Source organism: Arachis hypogaea, chromosome 1 (assembly GCF_003086295.3).
Source record: "Arachis hypogaea cultivar Tifrunner chromosome 1, arahy.Tifrunner.gnm2.J5K5, whole genome shotgun sequence".
NCBI lineage: Eukaryota > Viridiplantae > Streptophyta > Magnoliopsida > Fabales > Fabaceae > Arachis > Arachis hypogaea.
In genome coordinates, this window is record NC_092036.1 from 19628145 (window position 1) to 19650083 (window position 21939).

General features: G+C 38.1%; 1 protein-coding gene and 2 non-coding genes across 3 annotated transcripts in view; 2 read left to right on the forward strand and 1 right to left on the reverse strand.

Moving 5' to 3' along the window:
- Positions 1-20951, reverse strand: part of LOC140180769 (serine/threonine-protein phosphatase 7 long form homolog) — a 37873-nt gene extending 16922 nt beyond the window's left edge. Inside the window, exon 1 of the mRNA XM_072222074.1 lies at positions 20892-20951. Within this exon, the coding sequence (XP_072078175.1) occupies positions 20892-20951 (60 nt within the window). The remainder of the gene's footprint in view (positions 1-20891) is intronic.
- LOC112716227 (small nucleolar RNA R71) lies at positions 7048-7155 on the forward strand. Its single transcript, XR_003160221.1, has one exon. It is a non-coding gene; the product is annotated as a small nucleolar RNA R71 (small nucleolar RNA).
- On the forward strand, positions 15748-15855 carry LOC112715358 (small nucleolar RNA R71). The gene has a single exon (XR_003159651.1). It is a non-coding gene; the product is annotated as a small nucleolar RNA R71 (small nucleolar RNA).
- Positions 20952-21939: the final 988 nt, after the last annotated feature.

Genomic DNA, 21939 nt, shown 5'->3' on the forward strand with positions numbered 1-21939 from the left:
TAATAATAATAATAATAATAATAATAATAATAATAATAAAAGCAAGGTCCAAGGCACTGAGCATCAATGACTAAGGAGGTCAGACATGATTAAAAGCTCAAAGAGTTGTTTCCCTAATCATATGCTTGTGGTGTGATTGTGTCAAGTAATCCTTGAGACAGAACACTTAGAGTCGAGACCAAGTGCGTTTAACAGAGTATGCAAAGACATTGAGCACCACTGTCTGGGAGTAACTGAAAGAAAAATCAGAACTCAAAGAGAGTTCCCCAGTTAAGTGCTTGTGGTGTTTCTGTGTCAAGTAACTCTTGAGACAAAACATTTAAAGTCACGGCTAGGCTCAAGGTGCAAAGCACCAAAGAAAAATAAATTAAAGTAAATTTTGCTGTATTCAAGGATTAAACTGAAATATAAAAGATCAGAGAATTCATAATATTATCCGGATTCTAATTCCGAATGACATTGACATTCTTCTGATTCAAAGGAGAGTGAGATGCCAAACCTATTCAGGATTGCAGTTGTAAACCCCACTATAAGAAGAGACACGAGCTTAATTGAACTCTCATTCTCATGCAAATTCACATCCTAAGCTTATATTAGTTTTGGTTGCTTGAGGACAAGAAACAATTTAAGTTTGGTGTTGTGATGCGTGAGTATCTTGTCTATCTTTTCCTAGTAAATTTGCACTTAAATTGTTGAGTTTAATTAAGAATTAATTATATTTTAGCCACTATAGATGCTATTTTGAGTCTTGGTTAATTTTATTTATTTCAGGTAGCATTCAGCGAAATTTGATGGAGTTTCTGCAGCTGGTGCGCGAAATTGTGAACAATACTTTTCACAACTCTCATAATCCCCAGTCATGAACCCCAAAAACTTGGTAGCTCAGTACCATGGCATTACACAACTTCGCACAACTAACCAGCAAGTGCATTGGGTCGTCCAAGTAATAAACCTTACGCGAGTAAGGGTCGATCCCACGGAGATTGTTAGTATGAAGCAAGCTATGGTCATCTTGTAAATCTTAGTCAGGCAAACTCAAATAGATATGGTGATGAACGCATAAAAACATAAAGATAGAGATAGAGGTACTTATGTAATTCATTGGTAGGAACTTCAGATAAGCGCATGAAGATGCCTTCCCTTCCGTCTCTTTGCTTTCCTACTGTCTTCATCCAATCCTTCTTACTCCTTTCCATGGCAAGCTTATGTAGGGTTTCACCGTTGTCAATGGCTACCTCCCATCCTCTCAGTGATTACGTTGCCTATGCTCTGTCACAGCATGGATAATCATCTGTCGGTTCTCGGTCAGGCCGGAATAAAATCCATCGATTCTTTTGCGTCTGTCACTAACGCCCCGCCTGCTAGGAGTTTGAAGCATGTCACAGTCATTCAATCATTGAATCCTACTCAGAATACCACAGACAAGGTTAGACCTTCCGGATTCTCTTGAATGCTGCCATCAGTTCTAGCCTATACCACGAAGACTCTGATCTCACGGAATGGTTGGCTCGGTTGCCAGGCAAGCACTCGATTGTCAGGTGATCAACCATGCATCGTGCAATCAGGAATCCAAGAGATATTCACCCAATCGAAGGTAGAACGGAGGTGGTTGTCAGTCACACGTTCATAGGTGAGAATGATGATGAGTGTCACGGATCATCACATTCATCAAGTTGAAGAACAAGTGATATCTTAGAACAAGAACAAGCGGAATTGAATGGAAGAACAATAGTAATTGCATTAATACTCGAGGTACAGCAGAGCTCCACACCTTAATCTATGGTGTGTAGAAACTCCACCGTTGAAAATACATAAGAACAAGGTCTAGGCATGGCCAAATGGCCAGCCTCCCAATGATCTAAGATAGCATAAAAATGAAGATAGCTACCAAAGTCTCTCAATACAATAGTAAAAGATCCTACTTATAGAAAACTAGTAGCCTAAGGTTTACAGAAATGAGTAAATGACATAAAAATCCACTTCCGGGCCCACTTGGTGTGTGCTTGGGCTGAGCAATGAAGCATTTTCGTGTAGAGACTCTTCTTGGAGTTAAACGCCAGCTTTAGTGCCAGTTTGGGCGTTTAACTCCCATTTGGGTGCCAGTTCCAGCGTTTAACGCTGGAATTTCTGAGGGTGACTTTGAACGCCGGTTTGGGCCATCAAATCTTGGGCAAAGTATAGACTATCATATATTACTGAAAAGCCCAGGATGTCTACTTTCCAACGCCGTTGAGAGCGCGCCAATTGAGCTTCTTTAGCTCCAGAAAATCCACTTCGAGTGCAGGGAGGTCAGAATCCAACAGCATCTGCAGTCCTTTTTAGTCTCTGAATCTGATTTTTGCTCAGGTCCCTCAATTTCAGCCAGAAAATACCTGAAATCACAGAAAAACACACAAACTCATAGTAAAGTCCAGAAAAGTGAATTTTAACTAAAAACTAATAAAAATATACTAAAAACTAACTATATCATACCAAAAACATACTAAGAACAATGCCAAAAAGCGTACAAATTATCCGCTCATCACAACACCAAACTTAAATTGTTGCTTGTCCTCAAGCAACTGAAAATCGAATAAGATAAAAAGAAGAGAATATGCAATGAATTCCAAAAACATCTATGAAGATCAGTATTAATTAGATGAGCGGGGCTTTTAGCTTTTTGCCTCTGAATAGTTTTGGCATCTCACTCTATCCTTTGAAATTCAGAATGATTGGCTTCTTTAGGAACTCAGAATCCAGATAGTGTTATTGATTCTCCTAGTTAAGTATGATGATTCTTGAACATAGCTACTTATTGAGTCTTGGCCGTGGCCCAAAGTACTCTGTCTTCCAGTATTACCACCGGATACATACATGCCACAGACACATAATTGGGTGAACCTTTTCAGATTGTGACTCAGCTTTGCTAGAGTCCCCAATTAGAGGTGTCCAGGGTTCTTAAGCACACTCTTATTGCCTTGGATCACAACTTTATTTTTCTTTCTTTTCTTTCTCTCTTTTTTTTTCGATTTTTTTTTGCTTTTTCTTGCTTCAAGAATCATTGTAATGATTTTTCAGATCCTCAGTAACATGTCTCCTTTTTCATCATTCTTTCAAGAGCCAACATTCATGAACCACAAATTCAAGATACATATGCACTGTTTAAGCATACATTCAGAAAACAAAAATATTGCCACCACATCAAAATAATTAAACTGTTATAAAATTCAAAATTCATGCAATTCTTTTTCTTTTTCAATTAAGCACGTTTTTATTAAGAGAGGTGATGGATTCATAGGACATTCATAACTTTAAGGCATAGACACTAAGACACTAATGATCACAAGACACAAACATAGATAAACATAAGCATAAAATTCGAAAAACAGAAGAATAAAGAACAAGGAAATCAAGGAACGGGTCCACCTTAGTGATGGCGGCTCTTTCTTCCTCTTGAAGATCCTATGGAGTGCTTGAGCTCCTCAATGTCTCTTCCTTGTCTTTGTTGCTCCTCTCTCATGATTCTTTGATCTTCTCTAATTTCATGGAGGATGATGGAGTGTTCTTGGTGCTCCACCCTTAGTTGTCCCATGTTGGAACTCAATTCTCCTAGGGAGGTGTTTAGTTGCTCCCAATAGTTTTGTGGAGGAAAGTGCATCCCTTGAGGAATCTCAGGGATCTCATGATGAGTGGGGTCTCTTGTGTGCTCCATCCTCTTCTTAGTGATGGGCTTGTCCTCATCAATAGGGGTGTCTCCCTCTATGTCAACTCCAACTGAATAACAGAGGTGACAAATGAGATGAGGAAAGGCTAACCTTGCCAAGGTAGAGGACTTGTCCGCCACCTTATAGAGTTCTTGGGCTATAACCTCATGAACTTCTATTTCTTCTCCAATCATGATGCTATGGATCATGATAGCCCGGTCTATGGTAACTTCGGACCGGTTGCTAGTGGGAATGATTGAGCGTTGTATAAACTCTAACCATCCTCTAGCCACGGGCTTGAGGTCATGCCTTCTCAATTGAACCGGCTTCCCTCTTGAATCTCTCTTCCATTGGGCGCCCTCTTCACATATGATCGTGAGGACTTGGTCCAACCTTTGATCAAAGTTGACCCTTCTAGTGTAAGGATGTTCATCTCCTTGCATCATGGGCAAGTTGAACGCCACCCTCACACTTTCCGGACTAAAATCCAAGTATTTCCCCCGAACCATAGTAAGATAATTCTTTGGATTCGGGTTCACACTTTGATCATGGTTCTTAGTGATCCATGCATTGGCATAGAACTCTTGAACCATCAAGATTCCGACTTGTTGAATGGGGTTGGTAAGAACTTCCCAACCTCTTCTTCGGATCTCATGTCGGATCTCTGGATATTCACCCTTTTTGAGTGAAAAAGGGACCTCGGGGATCACCTTTTTCAAGGCCACAACTTCATAGAAGTGGTCTTGATGCACCCTTCAGATGAATCTCTCCATCTCCCATGACTCGGAAGTGGAAGCTTTTGCCTTCCCTTTCCTCTTTCTAGAGGTTTCTCCGGCCTTGGATGCCATAAATGGTTATGGAAAAACAAAAAGCAATGCTTTTACCACACCAAACTTAAAAGGTTTGCTCGTCCTCGAGCAAAAGAAGAAAGAAGAGAGTAGAAGAAGAAGAAATGAGGGGAAAGGGAATGGCTTTTGTTTTCGGCCAAGAAGGGGAGAAGTGGTGTGTATGTTGTGTGAAAATGAAGGAGTGAAGGAGGGTTTATATAGGAGAAGGGGAAGGGTAGGGTTCGGCCATTTGAGGGTGGGTTTGGGTGGGAAAGTGGTTTGAATTTTGAATGGTGAGGTAGGTGGGGTTTTATGAAGGATGGATGTGAGTGGTGAAGAGAAAGATGGGATTTGATATGTGAAGGGTTTTTGGGGAAGAGGTGTTGAGGTGATTGGGGAATGGGTGAAGAAGAGAGAGAGTGGTAGGGTAGGTGGGGATCCTGTGGGGTCCACAGATCCTGAGGTGTCAAGGAAAAGTCATCCCTGCACCAAATGGCAAGCAAAATCACGTTTTTAGCCATTTCTGGCGTTAAACGCTGGGCTGGTGCCCATTTCTGGCGTTTAACGCCAGCTTCTAGCCCATTTCTGGCGTTTAACGCCAGTCTGGTGCCCCTTTCTGGCGTTAAACGCCCAGAATGGTGCCAGACTGGGCGTTAAACGCCCAACAGCTAACCTCACTGGCGTTTGAACGCCAGTGGGTGCGTCCTCCAGGGTGTGCTGTTTTTCTTCCTGTTTTTCATTCTGTTTTTGCTTTTTTCATTAATTTTGTGACTTCTCATGATCATCAACCTACAAAAATATAAAATAACAAAAGAAAATAGTTAATTATAAAACATTGGGTTGCCTCCCAACAAGCGCTTCTTTAATGTCAATAGCTTGACAGAGGACTCTCATGGAGCCTCAGAAATGCTCAGAGCTATGTTGGAACCTCCCAACACCAAACTTAGAGTTTGAATGTGGGGGTTCAACACCAAACTTAGAGTTTGGTTCTGCTTTGAGAGAAGCTCTTCATGCTTCCTCTCCATGATGATAGAGGGGTATCTTTGGGCCTTAAACACCAATGATTCTTCATTCACTTGAATGATCAACTCTCCTCTATCAACATCAATCACAGCCTTTGCTGTGGCTAGGAAGGGTCTGCCAAGGATGATGGATTCATCCATGCACTTCCCAGTCTCTAGGACTATGAAATCAGTAGGGATGTGATGGTCTCCAATCTTTACCAGAACATCCTCTACAAGTCCATGGGCTTGTTTTCTTGAATTGTCTGCCATCTCTAGTGAGATTTTTGCAGCTTGCACCTCAAAGATCCCTAACTTCTCCATTACAGAGAGAGGCATGAGGTTTACACTTGACCCTAAGTCACACAAGGCCTTCTTGAAGGTCATGGTGCCTATGGTACAAGGTATTGAAAACTTCCCAGGATCCTGTCTCTTTTGAGGCAGTTTCTGCCTAGACAAGTCATCTAGTTCCTTGGTGAGCAAAGGAGGTTCATCCTCCCAAGTCTCATTTCCAAATAACTTGTTATTCAGCTTCATGATTGCTCCAAGGTATTTAGCATCTTGCTCCTCAGTGACATACTCATCCTCTTCAGAGGAAGAATACTCATCAGAGGTCATGAATGGCAGAAGTAAGTCCAATGGAATCTCTATGGTCTCAGTTTGAGCCTCAGATTCCCATGATTCCTCATTGGGGAACTCATTGGAGGTCAGTGGACGTCCAGTGAGGCCTTCCTCAGTGGCGTTCACTGCCTCTTCTTCCTCCCAAAATTCGGCCATGTTGATGGCCTTGCATTCTCCTTTTGGATTTTCTTCTGTATTGCCTGGGAGAGTACTAGGAGGGAGTTCAGTAATTTTCTTGCTCAGCTGACTCACTTGTCCTTCCAAGTTTCTAATGGAAGACCTAGTTTCAGTCGTGAAACTTTGAGTGGTTTTGATCAGATCAGAGACCATGGTTGCTAAGTCAGAGTTATTCTGCTTAGAACTCTCTGTCTGTTGCTGAGAAGATGATGGAAAAGGCTTGCTATTGCTAAACCTGTTTCTTCCACCATTATTGTTGTTGAAACCTTGTTGGGGTCTCTGTTGATCCTTCCATGAAAAATTTGGATGATTCCTCCATGAAGGATTGTAGGTGTTTCCATAGGGTTCTCCCATGTAATTCACCTCTTCTATTGAAGGGTTCTCAGGATCATAAGCTTCTTCCTCAGATGAAGCCTCCTTAGTACTGCTTGGTGCATTTTGCATTCCAGACAGACTTTGAGAAATCATATTGACTTGTTGAGTCAATATTTTATTCTGAGCCAATATGGCATTCAGAGTGTCAATCTCAAGAACTCCTTTCTTCTGACTAGTCCCATTGTTCACAGGATTTCTTTCAGAAGTGTACATGAATTGGTTATTTGCAACCATTTCAATCAGTTCTTGAGCTTCAGTAGGCGTCTTCTTCAGATGAAGAGATCCTCCTGCAGAGCTATCCAAAGACATTTTGGATAGTTCAGAGAGACCATCATAGAAAATACCTATGATGCTCCATTCAGAAAGCATATCAGAAGGACACTTTCTGATTAATTGTTTGTATCTTTCCCAAGCTTCATAGAGGGATTCTCCTTCCTTCTGTCTGAAGGTTTGGACTTCCACTCTAAGCTTACTCAATTTTTGAGGTGGAAAGAACTTTGCCAAGAAGGCATTGACTAGCTTTTCCCAAGAGTCCAGGCTTTCTTTAGGTTGAGAGTCCAACCATGTTCTAGCTCTGTCTCTTACAGCAAAAGGGAATAGCATAAGTCTGTAGACCTCAGGGTCAACCCCATTAATCTTGACAGTGTCACAGATTTGCAAGAACTCAGCTAAGAACTGATGAGGATCTTCCAATGGAAGTCCATGGAACTTGCAATTCTGTTGCATTAGAGAAACTAATTGAGGCTTAAGCTCAAAGTTGTTTGCTCCAATGGCAGGGATAGAGATGCTTCTCCCATAGAAGTCGGGAGTAGGTGCAGTAAAGTCACCCAGCACCTTCCTTGCATTGTTGGCATTGTTGTTTTCGGCTGCCATGTGTTCTTCTTCTTTGAAGAATTCGGTCAGGTCCTCTAAAGAGAGTTGTGTTTTGGCTTCTCTTAGCTTTCTCTTCAAAGTCCTTTCAGGTTCAGGATCAGCCTCAACAAGAATGTTTTTGTCTTTGCTCCTGCTCATAAGAAAGAGAAGAGAACAAGAAATGTGGAATCCTCTATGTCACAGTATAGAGATTCCTTGAAGTGTCAGAGGAAAAGAAGAGTAGAAGACAGAAGTAGAAAATTCGAACTTATCAAAGAAGATGGAGTTCGAATTTTTCATTAAGGGATAGTGTTAGTCCATAAATAGAAGGATGTGAAAAGGAGGGAAGTGATTTTCGAAAATTAAGTGAAAATTTTGAAAACATTTTTGAAAAACATTACTTAATTTTCGAAAATGAAAGTGGGAAAGAAGTGAAGTGTTTTTTTTTTTTTGAAAAAGATTTTGAAATTAGAAATAAAAAAGATTTGATTGAAGACTATTTTGAAAAAGATGTGGTTAAGAAGATTTGATTAGTTTTTTTTTTAAAAAATGTGATTGAGAAGATATGATTTGAAAAACATTTAAAAAAAAAAGATTTGATTTTGAAAATTAAAAACTTGACCAACAAGAAAAGATATGATTCTAACATTAAACCTTTCTCAACAGAAAAGGCAACATACTTGAAATGTTGAATCAAATCATTAATTGATAGTAAGTATCTTTGAAAATGGAAAGAAATTGATTTTGAAAAAGATTTTGATTGAAAAATTGATTTGAAAAAGATTTGATTTTGAAAAAGTTTGAAAACTTGAAAAAAAATCTGATTTGAAAACAAAATCCTCCCCCTTGTGCCATCCTGGCGTTAAACACCCAGAATGGTGCACATTCTGGCGTTTAACGCCCAAAACTATACCTTTTTGGGCGTTAAACGCCCAACCAGGTACCCTGGCTGGCGTTTAAATGCCAGTCTGTCCTTCTTCACTGGGCGTTTTGAACGCCCAGCTTTTTCTGTGCAATTCCTCTGCTGTATGTTCTGAATCTTCAATTCTTTGTATTATTGACTTGAGAAGACACAAATAAAAAATATTTTTGGATTTTTAATAATCAAAATGCAACTAAAATCAAATAACAATGCATGCAAGACACCAAACTTAGCAGTTTGTATATTACTGACACTAATGAGAATGCATATGAGACACATAAACACTCAAGTCAAGAGAATTCAAAGATTAGAGTAAGAAATCATCAAGAACATCTTGAAGATCACTAAGACACATGAATGCATGCAATTGACACCAAACTTAAAATAACACATTAGACTCAAACAAGAAATTTTTGGGTTTTATGATTTTGTAATTTTTTTTTGTGATTTTCGAAAATTTAGTGGAAAAAGGTATCAAAATTCTTAATGAGAATTCCAGGAATCATGCAATGCTAGTCTAAGACTCCGGTCCAGGAATTAGACATGGCTTCACAGCCAGCCAAGCTTTCAAAGAAAGCTTCGGTCCAAAACACTAGACATGGCCAAGGGCCAGCCAAGCCTTAGTAGATCACTGCTCCAAAAGCAAGATTGATAAAAATCAACAAGCTTTTGTGATGATAAGTTGAAACCTCGGTCCAATGAGATTAGACATGGCTTCTCAGCTAGCCAGACTTCAACAAATCATCATGAAACTCTAGAATTCATCTTCAAGAATTTTGAAAAAAAAATAAATACCTAATCTAAGCAACAAGATGAACCGTCAGTTGTCCAAACTGAACAATCCTTGGCACTGATGTTACCAAAACCTTGCTCAAAACTTGAACAATCCCCGGCAACGGCGCCAAAAACTTGGTGCGCGAAATTGTAAACAATACTTTTCACAACTCTCATAATCCTCGGTCATGAACCCCAAAAACTTGGTAGCTCAGTACCATGGCATTACACAACTTCGCACAACTAACTAGCAAGTGCACTGGGTCGTCCAAGTAATAAACCTTACGCGAGTAAGGGTCGATCCCACGGAGATTGTTAGTATGAAGCAAGCTATGGTCATCTTGTAAATCTTAGTCAGGCAAACTCAAATAGATATGGTGATGAACGCATAAAAACATAAAGATAGAGATAGAGGTACTTATGTAATTCATTGGTAGGAACTTCAGATAAGCGGATGAAGATGCCTTCCCTTCCGTCTCTCTGCTTTCCTACTGTCTTCATCCAATCCTTCTTACTCCTTTCCATGGCAAGCTTATGTAGGGTTTCACCGTTGTCAATGGCTACCTCCCATCCTCTCAGTGATTACGTTGCCTATGCTCTGTCACAGCATGGATAATCATCTGTCGGTTCTCGGTCAGGCCGGAATAAAATCCATCGATTCTTTTGCGTCTGTCACTAACGCCCCGCCTGCTAGGAGTTTGAAGCACGTCACAGTCATTCAATCATTGAATCCTACTCAGAATACCACAAACAAGGTTAGACCTTCCGGATTCTCTTGAATGCTGCCATCAGTTCTAGCCTATACCACGAAGACTCTGATCTCACGGAATGGTTGGCTCGGTTGTCAGGCGAGCACTCGGTTGTCAGGTGATCAACCATGCATCGTGCAATCAGGAATCCAAGAGATATTCACCCAATCGAAGGTAGAACGGAGGTGGTTGTCAGTCACACGTTCATAGGTGAGAATGATGATGAGTGTCACGGATCATCACATTCATCAAGTTGAAGAACAAGTGATATCTTAGAACAAGAACAAGCGGAATTGAATGGAAGAACAATAGTAATTGCATTAATACTCGAGGTACAGCAGAGCTCCACACCTTAATCTATGGTGTGTAAAAACTCCACCGTTGAAAATACATAAGAACAAGGTCTAGGCATGGCCGAATGGCCAGCCTCCCAATGATCTAAGATAGCATAAAAATGAAGATAGCTACCAAAGTCTCTCAATACAATAGTAAAAGGTCCTACTTATAGAAAACTAGTAGCCTAAGGTTTACAGAAATGAGTAAATGACATAAAAATCCACTTCTGGGCCCACTTGGTGTGTGCTTGGGCTGAGCAATGAAGCATTTTCGTGTAGAGACTCTTCTTGGAGTTAAACGCCAGCTTTAGTGCCAGTTCCAGCGTTTAACGCTGGAATTTCTGAGGGTGACTTTGAACGCCGGTTTGGGCCATCAAATCTTGGGCAAAGTATGGACTATCATATATTGCTGGAAAGCCCAGGATGTCTACTTTCCAACGCCGTTGAGAGCGCGCCAATTGAGCTTCTTTAGCTCCAGAAAATCCACTTCGAGTGCAGGGAGGTCAGAATCCAACAGCATCTGCAGTCCTTTTTAGTCTCTGAATCTGATTTTTGCTCAGGTCCCTCAATTTCAGCCAGAAAATACCTGAAATCACAGAAAAACACACAAACTCATAGTAAAGTCCAGAAAAGTGAATTTTAACTAAAAACTAATAAAAATATACTAAAAACTAACTATATCATACCAAAAACATACTAAGAACAATGCCAAAAAGCGTACAAATTATCCGCTCATCAGCAGCACAAGAATAAAAGGAGATGGCTGCGAGGAGCGACGCGCACGCATGCCTGACGCATGCACGTGATCTGGAAGTATCCATGGCGACACGTAAGCGAGACTGACGCGTACGCGTGAATTGAAGATTCGCTCAGCGACGCGTCCGCGTGACCGATGCGTCCGCGTGACTTGCGAAGAAGACCAGCGACGCGTACGCGTGACTGACGCGTCCGCGTGACGTGCGCGATCTGCAGAATTTACAAAAATCGCTGGCGTGGATTTTGGGCCGCATTTTGACCCAGTTTTTAGCCCAGAAAACACATATTGGAAGCTGCAGAATGGATAAATCAAGTGGTCCCCACCCATCAGTAGAAGATTTGTTAATTAATTCGAATTTAAATTCAAATCTTATTTTTAGGAAAAGATATTATTATTATTTTTAGATAATTAGATTTTAAATTTATTAGAATTAAGTTATAAATAGGAACTCTGTACATTTTGACACACATTACATTGTTACTAGAACCCTTATTTTTCCTCTCTGAACCATGAGCAGCTAATCCTTCATTGTTAAGGTTAGGAGCTCTGTCTATTTTCATGGATTGATTCGTTTGATCTTTTTAATTTAATTCATGTCTTGATTTATATTACAATAATTGTTTTCGTTCTTTATTTTATGAATATATATGGGTGGAATGGAAGTATGACCCATGTTCTAATTGAGTTCTTGTAAAACTTGGAAAAGCTCTTTACTTGAACAACAGCTTGAAAACCTATTATACTGAATTTCCAATTGTTTGTATTTAACGAGATACGTGACATATAATCCCCTTATTTGTGGATAATTAGGATTCTTTTGGCATATAAACTAGAATTTGATCATCACCCTCTAATTGGAATTAATTGACCAAGGAATTGCAATTAATGAATTTTAGAGGAGATTAGGAAGGTCTAAGGAATTAGGGTCTAGTCACATATAGTTTGCCATGAAATTAAATCTTGCATGATTAAATTAATTAGTAATAAAAGTTAATCCAGAAAATAGATAACTCTGAAACCTTAACTGCTTTCTCAATACTTTATTCTCAACTTATTTATCTGGCTATCTTTAATATTCCAAATTTGCTGTTTAATGCTCTTTGAATATCTCAAAACCATTTTCTGCTTGCCTAACTAAGTTAATCCTATCAAACACTATTGTTGCTTGATCCATCAATCCTCGTGGGATCGACCCTTACTCACGTAAGGTATTACTTGGTACGACCCGGTGCACTTGCCGGTTAGTAGTATGGGTTGTAAAATACCGCACCAAGGTCCATGAATGAGCTATCTTTTTTGCTCCATCATTTTCTTAGTGATGGGCTTGTCCTCTTCAATGAGGATGTCTCTTTCTATGTCAATCCCAGCCAAATTGCATAAATGACAAATGAGATGAGGAAAGGCTAACCTTGCCAAGGTGGATGACTTGTCAGCCACCTTGTAGAGTTCTAGAGGTATGATCTCATGAACTTCCACTTCCTCCCCAATCATGATACTATAGATCATGATGGCCCGATCCACAGTCACTTCAGATCGGTTTCTAGTGGGAATGATGGAGCGTTGGATGAACTCCAACCATCCTCTAGCCACAGTCTTAAGGTCCGGTCTTCTCAATTGAACTGGATTGCCTCTTGAGTCTCTTTTTCATTGAGCTCCTTCCACACATATGTCCATGAGAACTTGGTCCAACCTTTGATCAAAGTTGACCCTTCTAGTGTAGGGGCGTGCGTTTTCTTGCATAATTGGCAAGTGGAACGCCAACCTTACATTTTCCAGACTGAAATCTAAGTATTTTCCCCGAACCATTGTAAGCTAATTCTTTGAATTTGGGTTCATACTTTGATCATGGTTCCTAGTGATCCATGTATTGGCATAGAACTCTTGAACCATTAAGATTCTGACTTGTTGAATGGGGTTGGTAAGAACTTCCCAACCTCTTCTTCGGATCTCATGTCGAATCTCCGGATACTCATTTTTCTTGAGCATGAAAGAGACCTCAGGGATCACCTTCTTCTTGGCCACAACTTCATAGAAGTGGTCTTAATGGACCTTTGAGATGAATCTCTCCATCTCTCATGATACGGAGGTGGAAGCTTTTGCCTTTCTTTTCCTCTTTCTAGAGGTTTCTCTGGCCTTAGGTGCCATAAATGGTTATAGAAAAACAAAAAATGCTTTTACCACACCAAACTTAAAAGGTTTGCTCATCCTAGAGTAAAAGAAGAAAGAAAGAAGGAGGAGAAAAAGAAAATAGAGGAGATGGAGGGAGATAGTGGTTCGGCCAAGAGGGGGGAAAGGTGTTTATGTTGTGTGAATATGAAGGAGTAGTCAGGGGTTTATATAGGGGTGAGGGGAGGGTTGGGTTTCGGTAATTAGGGTTGGGTTTGAGAGGGAAAAGTGTTTGAATTTTGAAGGTGAGGTGGGTGGGGTTTTTGGGAAAGAGATATAGAGGTGATTGGTGAATAGGTGATGGGGAAGAGTGTTGTGGGAGGGTAGGTAGGGATCCTGTGGGGTCCACAGATCCTGAAGGGTCAAGGATGTATCATCCCTGCTCCTATTAGGCGTGTAAACGCCCTTACAGTGCAATCCTGGGGTTTAACGCTAGCTTTAATTCCTTTCCTGGCGTTAAACGCCAGGATGCAACCTGTTTCTGGCGTTTAACGCCAGCTTGTTGCTTCTTTCTGGCATTTAACGCCAGTCTGGTGCTTGTTTCTGGCGTTTAACGCCCAGAATGGTGCCAGACTGGGTGTTAAACGCCCATGCTGCTACATTTACTGGCGTTTAAACGCCAGTAAGTTTCTCCTCCAGGGTGTGCTGTTTTTTTAATGCTGTTTTGATTTTTCTTTAATTTTTGCAGTTGTTTTTGTGACTCCACATGATCATCAACCTAAAAAAAAGAAAATAATATAGATAAATAAAAATTGGGTTGCCTCCCAATAAGCACTTCTTTAATGTCAATAGCTTGACAGTGGGCTCTTATGGAGCCTCACAGATGTTCAGAGCATTGTTAGGGCCTCCCAACACCAAACTTAGAGTTTGAATGTGGGGGTTCAACACCAAACTTAGAGTTTGGTTGTGGTCTCCAAACACCAAATTTAGAGTTTGACTGTGAGGGCTTTATTTGACTCTGCATTGAGAGAAACTTTTCTTGCTTCCTCTCCATAGTTACAGAGGGAGATCCTTGAGTTTTAAACACAAGGTAGTCCTCATTCAGTTGAAGGATAAACTCTCCTATGTCCACATCAATCACATCTTTTGCTGTGGCTAGGAAGGGTCTTCCAAGGATGATGGATTCATCCTCATCCTTCCCAGTGTCTAGGATTATGAAATCAGCAAGGATGTAAAGGCCTTTGACCTTTACTAGCACGTCCTCTACCTGTCCATAAGCCTTTTTCATGGATTTGACTACCATCTCTAATGAGAATTTGGCAGCCTGTTCCTCAAAGATTCCCAGTTTTTCCATTACAGAGAGTGACATTAAGTTTATGCTTGACTCCAGGTCACACAGAGCCTTCTCAAAGGTCATGGTGCCTATGGTACAGGAAATTAAGAATTTACCAGGATCCTGTTTCTTTTGAGGTAATGTCTGCCTAACAAGTCATTCAGTTCATTAATGAGCAATGGAAGTTCATCCTCCCAAGTCTCATTACCAAATAACTTGGCATTTAGCTTCATGATTGCTCCAAGGTATTTAGTAACTTGCTCTTCAGTGATATCTTCATCCTCCTCAGAGGAAAAATATTCATCAGAGCTCATGAATGGCAGAAGTAGGTTCAATGTAATCTCTATGGTCTCTGTATGAGCCTCAAATTCCTTTGGTTCCTCAAATGGGAACTCCTTATTGGTCAGTGAACGTCCCAGGAGGTTTTCCTCACTAGGAATCACTGCCTTTTCACTCTCTCCAGGTTCAGCCATGTTACTCACAGTCATGGCCTTGCATTCTCTTTTGGGATTCTCTTCTGTATTACTTGGGAGAGTACTAGGAGGAGTTTCAGTGACTCTTTTACTCAGCTGGCCCACTTGTGCCTCTAAATTTCTAATAGAGGACCTTGTTTCATTCATGAAAGTTAGAGTGGCCTTAGATAGATCAGAGACTATGTTTGCTAAGCTAGAAGGGCTCTGCTCAGAATTCTCTGTCTGTTGCTGAGAGGTTGATGGAAAAGGCTTGCTATTGCTAAAGCTATTTCTTCCACCATTATTAAAGCCTTGTTGAAGCTTTTGTTGATCCTTCCATGAGAAATTCGGATGATTTCTCCATGAGGGATTATAGGTGTTTCCATAGGCTTCACCCATGTAATTCACCTCTGCCATTACAGGGTTCTCAGGATCATAAGCTTCTTCTTCAGAAGATGCTTCTTTAGTACTGTTGGATGCATTTTGCAAACCATTCAGACTCCGAGAAATCATATTGACTTGCTGAGTCAACATTTTGTTCTGAGCCAATATGGTATTCAGAGCATCAATTTCAAGAACTCCCTTCTTCTGAGGCATCCTATTATTCACAGGATTCCTCTCAGAGGTGTACTTGAACTGGTTATTTGCAACAATTTCAATGAGTTCCTGAGCTTCTGCAGGAATTTTCTTCAGGTGAATAGATCCACCTGCAGAATGGTCCAATGACATCTTAGACAATTCAGACAGACCATCATAGAATATATCCAGGATGGTCCATTCTAAAAGCATGTCAGAAGGACACTTTTTGGTCAGTTGCTTGTATCTCTCCCAAGCTTCATAGAGGGATTCACCTTCTTTCTGTCTGAAGATTTGAACATCCACTCTAAGCTTGCTTAGCTTTTGAGGAGGAAAAAATTTGGCTAAGAAAGCCTTGCTCAGCTTATCCCAAGAGTTCAGGCTATCTTTAGGTTGAGAGTCCAACCATATTCTAGCTCTGTCTCTTACAGCAAAAGGGAAAAGCATAAGCTTATAGACCTCGGGATCAACCCCATTGGTCTTAACAGTATCACAGATCTGCAAGAATTCAGTTAAGAACTGAAAAGGATCTTCTGATGGAACTCCATAAAACTTGTAATTCTTTTGCATCAGAGAAACTAATTGAGGCTTTAGCTCAAAATTGTTTGCTCCAATGGCAGGGATTGAGATGCTTCTTCCATGGAGGTTGGAATTTGGTGCAGTGAAGTCACCAAGCATCTTCCTTGCATTGTTGTTGGGTTCGGCCATGTCTCCTTCTTTTTCGAGATTCTCTGTAAGGTTTTCTCTGGATTGTTGTACTTTAGCTTCTCTTAGCTTCTTCTTCAGAGTCCTTTCAGGTTCAGAATCTGCTTCAACAAGAATGTCCTTGTCTATGCACCTGCTCATATGAGAAAGAAGAGAACAAAAAAGAAGAGGAATCTTCTATGTCACAGTATATGGGTTCCTTTATGTGAGTAGAAGAAGAAAAGAATAGAAGAAAAAAATTCGAACACAGAGAGAGAAGAGAAGATGGTTCGAATTATGAGTAGAAGAGAAGTGTTAGTAGATAAATAAATAAATAGAAGGAAATGAGAGAGAGAGAGAGAGAGAGAGAGAATTCGAATATTGTTTTTGAAAAATGGTTAGTGATTTTCGAAAATTAAGAGAAGAAATAAAATTAAAATTAAAATTTGAAACAATTAGTTAATTAAAAGAATTTTGAAAAAGAGGAAGGTGATTTTCGAAAATTAGAGAGAGAAAATTAGTTAGGTGGTTTTGAAAAAGATAAGAATTTTAAAACAAATAAAAGTCAATTAGTTAGTTGAAAAAGATTTGAAAATCAATTTTGAAAAAATAAGAAGTTTGAAAAGATATGATTGAAAAGATATGATTATAAAGATATGATTAAAATTTATTTTGAAAAAGATTTGAAAAAGAAATTTAGAAAGATTTGATTTTTAAAATTAAAATTGATTACCTGACTAACAAGAAACTAAAAGATATGATTCTAGAATTTAAAGATTGAACCTTTCTTAACAAGAAAGTAACAAACTTCAAATTTTTGAATCAATCACATTAATTGTTAGTAAAGTTTTTGAAAATTATGAAATAAAATTAAGAAAAAGATTTTGAAAAATAATTTTTAAAATTTTCAAAAATATTAAGAAAAAAATGAAAAAGATTTGATTTTTGAAAAAGATTTGAAAAGATAAGATTTTTAAAAATGAAATCTTGACTTGACTAACAAGAAACAACTAATTTTAAAATTTTTTGACTAAGTCAACCCAAAATTTCAAAATTTAAGAGAAAAATAAGGGAAAGATTTTTTTATTTTTGAATTTTTAATGAGGAGAGAGAAAAACACAAATATGACCCAAAATATGAAAATTTTGGATCAAAACCAATGATGCATGCAAAAACACTATGAATGTCAAGATGAACACCAAGAACACTTTGAAGATCATGATGAACATCAGAAACTTATTTTTGAAAAATTTTCAAGAAAAGAAAAACATGCAAGACACCAAACTTAAAAATTTTCAATGCTTAAACACTATGGATAAAAAAATGCATATGAAAAACAACAAAAGACACAAACCAAGAAAAATTAAAGATCAAACAAAAAGACTTGTCAAGAACAATTTGAAGATCATGAAGAATACAATGCATGAATTTTTCAAAAATTTTTAGAAAATTAAAAATATGCACTTGACACCAAACTTAAAATTTAACTCAAGACTCAAACAAGAAACACAAAATATTTTTGGTTTTTATGATTTTATTAATTTTTTGGATTTTTTTCGAAAATTATTTTTAGAAAAACGAAAAAGAAGAAAAATTTTGAAAGATTTTTGAAAACTTTTTGAAAATAAAATAAAGGTTGAAATAAGATGAAAATTACCTAAGCTGAGCAACAAGATAAACCGTCAGTTGTCCAAACTCGAATAATCCCCGGCAACGACGGCAAAAACTTGGTGCACAAAATTGTGATACACAATGGCGCCAACAACTTGGTACGCACAATTGTAATCTCAACTTTTTTTTTCACAATTTCGCACAACTAACCAGCAAGTGCACTGGGTCGTCCAAGTAATAAACCTTACGTGAGTAAGGTCGATCCCACGGAGATTGTCGGCTTGAAGCAAGCTATGGTCACCTTGTAAATCTCAGTCAGGCGGGTTCAAATGGTTATGAAGTTTTAATAATTTTAAAGATAAATAAACATAAAATAAAGATAGAGATACTTATGTAATTCATTGGTGGAAATTTCAGATAAGTATATGGAGATGCTTTATCCCTTCTGAATCTTTGCTTTCCTACTGCCTTCATCCAATCCTTCACACTCCTTTCCATGGTAAGCTGTATGTAGGGGGATCACCGTTGTCAATGGCTACCGTCCATCCTCTCAGTGAAAATGGTCCAGCTACGGGTTATGTAGGGCTAATCATCTGTCGGTTCTCGATCGTGTAGGAATAGGATTTACTATCCTTTTGCATCTGTCATCACGCCCTACAGTCGCGAGGTCGCGAGTTTGAAGCTCGTCACAGTCATCCTATCTCAGATCCTACTCGGAATACCACAGACAAGGTTTAGACTTTTCAGATCTTAAGAATGCTGCCAATTGATTCTAGCTTATAACACGAAGACTCTGATCGCAAGGAATTGAAGGCTCTGTTGTCAGGAGAGGCAATCAAACGCATGGACCAGGAATCCAAGAGATACATATTCAAGCTTGTTTTCATGTAGAACGGAAGTGGTTGTCAATCACGCGTTCATGAGTGAGAATGGTGATGAGTGTCACGTAATCATCACATTCGTCATGTTCTTGTGTGTGAATGAATATTTTGAATAAGAATAAGCATGAATTGAATAGAAAAATAATAGTACTTTGCATTAATACTCGAGGAACAGCAGAGCTCCACACCTTAATCTATGGTGTGTAGAAACTCCACCGTTGAAAATACATAAGTGATTATGGTCCAGGCATGGCCGAATGGCCAGCCTCCATAAAAGTCTAAGATAGCATAAAAACTGATCAAAGATCTGATCAAAGACCCTTAATACAATAGTAAAAAGTTCTATTTATACGAAACTAGTTACTAGGGTTACAGAAATGAGTAAATGATGTAGAAATCTACTTCCGGGCCCACTTGGTGTGTGCTTGGGCTGAGCATTAAAGCTTTCACATGTAGAGGTCTTCCTTGGAGTTAAACGCCAGTTTGTAACTTGTTTCTGACGTTTAACTCTGCTTTGCAACTTATTTCTGGCGTTTAATGCCCAAATAGGGCAGAAAGCTGGCGTTAAACGCCAGTTTGCATCGTCTAAACTCGGGCAAAATATGGACTATTATATATTGCTAGAAAGCCCTGGATGTCTACTTTCCAACGCAGTTAAGAATGCAGCATTTGGACTCCTGTAGCTCCAAAAATTTCATTTCGAGTTCAGGGAGGTCAGAATCCATCAGCATCAGCAGTCCTTTTGTCAGCCTCTGAATCAGATTTTTGCTCAGGTCCCTCAATTTCAGCCAGAAAATACCTAAAATCACATAAAAATACACAAACTCATAGTAAAGTCCAGAAATGTGAATTTTGCTTAAAAACTAACAAAAAATATACTAAAAATTAACTAAATCATACTAAAAACTATGTAAAAACAATGCCAAAAAGCGTATAAATTATCCGCTCATAAAAAAACTAACACAAATACTAATATTTTTAGACAAAAATCGCATATTAATCAAGACACTACAAAAGAAAAAAAATATAAAAGAATCCAGAAAATATCTTCAAATGAAAAACTATTACAAAACTCAAATAAGTTAATATTTTAGAAAAATCTCATTTCTACAAAAATATATGAGAGGAAGAACAAACAAATTCAATAGGAAGTAAAAAAAAAGTAAAATAAACACCACGTTAGAAGACTAATAAATCTATCAATTACAAATAATATAAAAATAAAAACAAAAAATGAATATGTAACTTTGTATGATTACAATATTAAATACCTATTTCTTTTTTTTAAATATATAATATTTCACTTCATATTTTCTTCTATTTGAATAACTATATTAAATTATATACAAATTGCAAAATTAATACTTTGTACAATATTTTTAAATTTAGTATTTCTTTATATATTATTTACTTAATTTATAAATAATATGACATTTTTAAATTTATACTATATTTTTTTATGCATCATGCAAATTTTAGTTTAGTTATTATAATGTCAGTTATTACTATCATAAAATTTTACTATCATTAATATAATGACTAATGCATTACCAATGTATTATCTATTTCACTTAGCGGTGGAAGAGATCCTAATAACAAAAAATTAAAAATTTGTCTTTGACAAAAACAAGTAAACATTGTTCATATTCATGACCGTAGATAGAGCAAGTTCACCTTACATGAAACATAACCTTTGATTCAATAAAATTTTATTAAAGTGATTTTATTTGGGATGCAAAATTATTCGTCATCATGCCTTAGATTGAACAAATTAAAATTACTAGTCTTAGTCATAATAAGTTAGTGCTAATTAATTTGTGCCTTAGATTGAACAAATTAAAATTACTAGTCTTAGTCATAATAAGTTAGTGCTAATTAATTTATGACTGGATCGATATTTAAGAATATTTTTATGAAACATTATTTTAGTTTTTTAATAAATTTTAAGGTAAAGTATATTTTTTGTCTTTGAAATTTGCTAAAAACCTAAGAATATTCCTAAGTTTTGATTTGTTTCAATTTTGTCTCTTAAGTTTTCGATTTACATCAATTCTATTCTTATTACTAATTTTTTGATAATTAATATTTTTCTTTCTAAATATACTCCTCCTTTTTTACCTATCATCGTCATCATTACAATTCTGTCTCTCTTTATTTCTCTCTTTTCATCCTTACCGTCATCTCTACCACCACCATCATTATTGAGCAACCACTATCAACCTCCTCCTTCATCATTGCCGGCCAAACCCTTCATTCTCCTTCTTTTTCCTTTTTTCTCTGACTCTCCATCTATCTCTATCACCACCATCTTCGTTGAACCCCAATCTTCGATGACCACCACCCTTTTTCTTCTTCTACGCCCAAACCCAGCACCGTCAAAGCCATCGTTCTTCTTTCTTTTCTGTTAGTAAACAAAGAATGAGATGTGGGATAGGTTCTATGGAACCAGTTCTTGGAGGAGCTCTTCTCGCAGGGATCCCTCTAGCAATGTTCTTACCACTTTTCACCCTCAATATGTTTGTTGAAATTTCAAAAAGCATCCATCTTTACTCAACAATGGAGTTTAAAAAAAACCATACTTTTGATGATGTAGGTGTTTAAAGATGTGGTCTTTTCTCTCATTCTCCTTTTCTTTTTCTTCTTCTTCTTTTTATTTTTTTTAATTTTTAATTTTTAATTTTTTTTAGGAAGGGAGAAGGTTGGGGTATGATCATGATCATGATGATAAATTTGTTTATTTTGGATGTTGGCATTTTGAGAAATGAGAAGAAGTGTGTTGAAATAGATTATGTTTGGTTCTTTGTCATTTATTTTTTGTGTGTTATTAATTTTTCAATGAGATATAGTACGAGTAATATTGAATGGAAGGAACTTTGTTGTTGGGGTCAGGATTTCAGGTTTGTTTGGCAGCAAAAGGATTTTGCTTTGCTTTGTGTGAAATTTGAAAACAAAAAAAAGTATTGATCCAACTAGTACTAATAATTAATGAGGCTGACAGAGAAGGAAGAAGAGCGATGGCTTCGACGGTGCTGGGTTTGCTCGAAGAAGAAGAAAAAAGGTGGTGGTCATTGAAGATTGGGGCTCAACGTAACGGAGATGGAGAGTCAGAGAAGAAAGGAGAAAGAAGGAGAATGAGGGATTTAGCCGGCGACGATGAAGGAGGAGGTTGACCGTGGTTGCTCAATAATGATGATGGTGGTGGAGATGACGACGAAGATGAAAA